The sequence below is a fragment of the Cryptomeria japonica genome, chromosome 10 (genome assembly GCF_030272615.1).
Source record: "Cryptomeria japonica chromosome 10, Sugi_1.0, whole genome shotgun sequence".
Lineage (NCBI taxonomy): Eukaryota > Viridiplantae > Streptophyta > Pinopsida > Cupressales > Cupressaceae > Cryptomeria > Cryptomeria japonica.
In genome coordinates, this window is record NC_081414.1 from 255,410,249 (window position 1) to 255,416,041 (window position 5,793).

Genomic DNA, 5,793 nt, shown 5'->3' on the forward strand with positions numbered 1-5,793 from the left:
CTAAAAAATAAACTCATAGAAGGTTACTAGAAACTAAGCACAATAAGAGAGATTATCTTTATTTCTTTTCGTATATTAATATAATATGCCCTTTCTAGAGATATTAAAATTTGGTGTCATCTAACGGAAATAGAAGAGTGGATTCTTGTTTGGAGCTAGTCAAACTCTAACGTTAGAGTTTCAAAGCAAATTTGGAATGCCCCTAATTTGGGGGTCCCTTGCTTTTTCCTAAATGATTTGATAACTTTAACGTCAACATTACCGTTAATATTGAGCAATTCTACGAATGGAAATTTGAATTGAGAAGAAGGCCCAATCAGAAATCTGACTATTTTTATTTAGTGATTTTTTTTTGAATTTAGCGTAATTGCCAATTTAGTCCTCAACTATCTTTGGCTTGAACTGTTTACGGTGATTATATTTATTTATAGTTAAATATAATTAATTAAAAAAACAGTATTTTAATTTTGAGTGTAACTCTCCCAATAAAAAACAGTGCAAATAAAAGCGAGTTGAATCGTCTCTCGGTACACGGGTCGATGGCAGCCAGGCTATAAATTATGCATGTGGGCATTTAAAAAATAAAAAAAATAATAATAATGATAATTGGCGAGTGTTGGGTAGAAGCCACAAAAATGTTCATAGAGTGGCATTATAAGGACGGGGCATGTGACTCTTTGGAGGTATGTTCCCACTTAATAATTGCTCACTTCTTCTCCTTCATCTTCCTGTACTCAGAGTTTTACTCCTATTCAAGGTTCTCATTATGTGATTGAAATCGGTTTTCTTTTTTCTTTTTTGCCCATGTCAATCCTTCTCTAATCAGAAGGAAACATACCCATCATCTGTCTATCATTCATTCATCCACAATGACCTGGTCTACAAGGAAGAGATCTTCTCCAGCAGGGGCCATGTTAGAGAGATCAAACAGCATTGGGCCAAGAGATGTTTTGGGGCTCTTGTTTTTCTTTGATGATAAAGCATCCAGATGCAGCCTCACCAAGAGTGCAAAATCCACAATATCAATCTGTGCATCTATGATTCTCTTCACAATCTTGCTGTTTATGCTGTCTACATTTGATCCTGGCAAGGTTAATTCTTCACAGCCATCATTGCCAACAATAGGTCCCCAGATTGAGATCAGCTTCAGCAAAAGATGGAGGGTATTGCAGAACACTGTGAGTGAGAAAAAACTGATGCCCAAGAAAGAGTGGACCAGAAGTAGGAGCAAGCTTGCTCTGCATGGGATGGGTACTCTGTTTAGGAGAGGCACTAGGGCTATGAATGAGCTTGTGGTTGCACATATTGAAGAAGAGACCACTGAACATGAGGTCAGATGGTTTTTAAGGACTTTGCATAGATCAGGAGTGACTGCAAGAGCAGATGTTGTTATTGTTTTTCCATGGAGTCATGTTCCTGTAGAGATACTGGGTGTAATTGAGGAGGAGAACAAGAGTTTTATGAAGCTCTTGAATAGTGTAATCAGGGAGGCTACTGTACAGCAGACCATGTCCAGAGCTAGTATCAATGCCAGCGATGTTGAACATTCTGAGCAGGTGTTGGCTTCCTCTAGGATTGTTGTTAACAGGGGTGGAGGGGAATTCAATGGATTGAAGGCCAATTCTACTTGTAAAATCAGTGCTTTTAATGCAGGTGCATTCAAGAAGGCTGCCCAGGAGAGGACTAGTGCAGAAGGAGGGAGGAGTGAGCCTCTGTGGGGTTTGAATAATGGGAGCCAGAGCATTGGATCTGGAGAGATGTTTTTTGAGCCTGTTTGGGGATCCATTGTTGGCTTTGAGGTTGCAGAGCTTAACCCGGATGATGCCCTGCTTGGGTTTCTGGACCAGCCCCCCATGCAGCTCAGGAGATGGGCTTGCTATCAGATGCTGTTGGGTAAGATTAGGCATAAATTTAAGCATGTTCTTTTGACAGATGTTAAGGGTGTTTTAGTTTTGGGTGATGCTTTGGCTGTGGTAAGGAAGAAGAATGGACTTTATTTGGGTTTGCAGGATAGGACTTGGAGTGATCCTATGCCTGAGAGTAATAGCAGTAATGAAACAGGGCTACTTGTTTCTGGATTGGGTAAGAAGTCAAAGAGTGTTTTTGAGAGAGTTTATGGGCATCAGATGTGGAGTTCTCTGGAGAGAAGAGAGAAAGAGATGAAATTGGTGAACAGTGGTGTGATTCTAGGGGGAATCCAACCTGTAAGACGCCTGGCCAATGCAATGATGACTGAGATTGTGAGAGTTGCATTGCAGAGAAAGAGCAGGAGCTCATTTCCTGACAGTGTCTTGCTTACATATCTTCTGCAAAAGAGTTCTGTGCTTGGGAAAAAAGTAATGGACCATGTTCATTCAGTTGAGAACTCAGATTCCATTATTCATTCACTGGACAAGTCCAAGCAGAAGGATTTGTTCTTTAAAAAGAAGTCTTCTCCTTACATTATTGTACATGGGTATGAAAAATTGAATGTGGATACAAATTTTACTTCAATAGTTATGAGGGATATTTGTTCCTCACCAGCAGATGCAGAGGCTTATGGAGACTGCAATTGGGTGGATACCAGACACACAGACAGCAGATAGAAGATTTGTTTAATTTTCATTAGCTTTGTGTTGGATTGTTTCTAGAAGAAGCTAATGAATGATATTAGATTAGCATTGGATTCTTTTGTAGATTAAGTTGTCTTTGTCATTTGAGTCCTGGACTCCTGTACAGTGCACGCCACAGACTTTCCAAATCTGTAGTGCTCATTTTTCAGTTTCCTTCCTATAAACAAAATACTACTGCTAATGATGATTGTATCACTACGACAAATAAGAGTTTTCCCAAGAGATCTTGGGAAGTTTTGGATCTCTCGGAAGTTGTGTTTCACTGTCTTTTTGTCTTTTGTTGCATGAAAAACAATCTACTTGCGTGCAAGCTTGCATAATTGGCCTTTTATACAGCGTAAGATTAACCTCAAAATAACATTTTGTCTCATTGGAAATCTGTGACAATCTCAATAATTAGGGCAGACAAGGTGTACTGATAATGCAGAGTTTCTCAGATTATATAAAATCCTCGGCTTTTAGATGGTTTGCCTTAAAATTAAGCATTGCCTAAATATGAAATGCCCATCTATGAAGGCATTTGAAAAAACCTAATTTAGTCTTGTCTTGAATGGTTTTTGTTTAGCCTACATTGTCACTCAATGCAAATGTAGGTTTCATGAAGTAGAAAAGATCACTCTGCTCCTAGGTATTTGGAAGTAATAGAGGTAAGGATAACTGCAGACTACCCAAAACTTCTCTTTGGAGGTGTGTTTTTGATTAAGGGTTGTTGCTATCATTGTTCTTGGTTAAGACCATTAATGCCTGGTATCTTATGCAGGGGAGAAACAGTTCTAGGTTTTATTCTTCTCTACTCTCTTATCTACCAGATTAGAGAAAATTCAACAGGATACCGATGGGGAAAGAAAGTGGAAGGTTCATGAAATATTGATAAGTCAATGCGAAGAGATTTTCGCAATTCATAATATAGAATGAATGTTGTTTCTGGATTCAATTGTTTTCAAGATATTTGGATTAACTTTGTGCAGATTGGATCACACTCCTTGATCCATCATTTAAGATGTAGAGTTTGCAGATTGGATCACACTCCTTGATCCATCATTAAGATGTAGAGTTTGCAGATTGGATCACACTCCTTGATACATCATTAAGATGTAGAGTTTTTGCAAAATTTTACTCAAGATTTTTGCATAGCCTTCTAACAGATAAGATTACACTGAGTGATCCATCCTCATCCATCATCATCCATCATCAAGGTGTAGGGAGCCAAAATTCGACAAACATAGATAAAAAAAAATACTACCCGTTAGGGAAAATCCTAATGGGGGAAATCCTGAAAAGAGAATCTTCCATAGCTCCATCTTAAACTTGCAGAATACAATGGGCAGAATGCTACCACACAACTGAGATATGCACAACTTATCAATCAAGGCATCTCTCATCAAGTTCCTTGTTTTGTATTTATTCTGATTCACTCCCTGGTCCAAACTGTTTAAAGGCGAGTAAATTACCCCGATTGTGGGAATGTCAAAGATGTTAAAACAATAAATTAAAGATGCATTTAGAGTCTCTGTCAGAAGGTGTTGTGATGATTACGCAATAAAGATAACAGCGTGGCTTGACAGCTGGGAGTTCCCATGAAAACTGTTTAAACTTACAATGCTCACACCCATGTGACTTAAATAATCATCTCCATATTCATGGATCTTCGATCCTCGTGACTGTGTTAACTACCATTTACTGCCCATTGTTTCAAAAAAAATAAACATCAGGGGCAATAAATATGAACCAGCAATGCAACATCCAATCCATTGGGTCCCCAATGGAAGCTTCCAAAGATGATAATGGACCTGGAGATTAAAAACTTCTGCATAATTAGGGAAGTGGGTACTTAGTTAAAAACATCTGTGTAGTTAAGAAAGTCATAACCATTAAAAACTTTTGCATAATTAGGGAAGTGGGTACTTAGTTAAAAACATCTGTCTAATTAAGGAAGTCATCACCATTGATGAAAATTCACACAATTGTCCGTGTCATCCACGTCAGGACAGGAAAACTTTTGGCTGCTTGCATGATTGTTAAGCGCGTTTTTGTCTAGATTTGACTGCTTAGTAATCTCCAAATACACGCCATGCTTAAGATTTTAATGCAACTCTGTTCCAAGTTAATATGAAAGGGACTATTCTGTACAGCAGCACACAAACTTGGAGCATTGACATTGGATCTGATGACACACATACATACCACTTATCAAATATCTCTAATTTCACTCTCAATTGCTGACTACCCAGTAGATACCCACTTCTGTTTTACACGCATCTTCCACCTTTGCTTCGCTTACAGATGTCTTGCTGTACTGCTGAAAACCAAGCTTCTGTGCATGACTTCCAACACATACACACGTGTGCCCATCAAGCATATGTGTCCCTTCACTTCACTAAAGTAAAGGCTAAGCCACACTACTTTACAACTCATTAGATATTTTATGTTCTAAATGCAATCTTTCTTCTTCTTCACCTGCAAGTTATGACTTCAAATCAAATTTTTGGGTTTTTTATTTTATGGATAGGAGTACGACTTTTTAATAGGTTGATTCTTTTCGTCAAGAGTTAAGAATTGAGGTGTATCTTTTTCTTAACATTGTTTGCTATATACATCATTTTTTATAATGTTAGAGTAGTATATTCAGCAAGATCAGAATTGAGTTGTATCTTTCCGTTACCTCATCTTTTGTGATGTTAGAGTCTTATACTCAGCAAGACGATCCTAGACTCATTAATAACTATTCAATAACTATTCAAGCTCACAAACAGGCAAAAAATCATAACAAGTTTAGATCTCAGAGCTATTAGATTTCCACAATCCTTTCAAAATATTGTATACAATTTTTGAATTTGGTTGTGTGAAAATTTTAACTATCAACATTTCAAATCACACTTTGTGATCCATGATCAAGAAGTATCATTGGAAATGTTGATGGTTAAAATTTTCACACAATCAAATTCAAAAACGACATACAATAAAATTTAAATCTATTCACATAATTTTATAGTCATAAATTCTCTTAGAAAAAAGTTAAACCATTTGAAATTTTTAGCAATGCCAAGATGAAACAAGCATTTTTCTTAAGTTGTGCTGTCGAAATGGCCCATTGTTTAGACCTTGTTTTATTGATTAAAGGTGTGAAGTGATAATTGGGGGACCTCAACTATTTACCCCAAAAGAATTGAACATAATGAAT

General features: G+C 37.3%; 1 protein-coding gene across 1 annotated transcript; it reads left to right on the forward strand.

Moving 5' to 3' along the window:
- The first annotated feature begins 658 nt into the window (after positions 1 to 658).
- Positions 659 to 2,855, forward strand: LOC131059832 (uncharacterized). The gene has a single exon (XM_057992872.2). The coding sequence runs from the start codon at positions 870 to 872 to the stop codon at positions 2,583 to 2,585; it is 1,716 nt and encodes a 571-aa protein (XP_057848855.2). The 5' UTR covers positions 659 to 869; the 3' UTR covers positions 2,586 to 2,855.
- Positions 2,856 to 5,793: the final 2,938 nt, after the last annotated feature.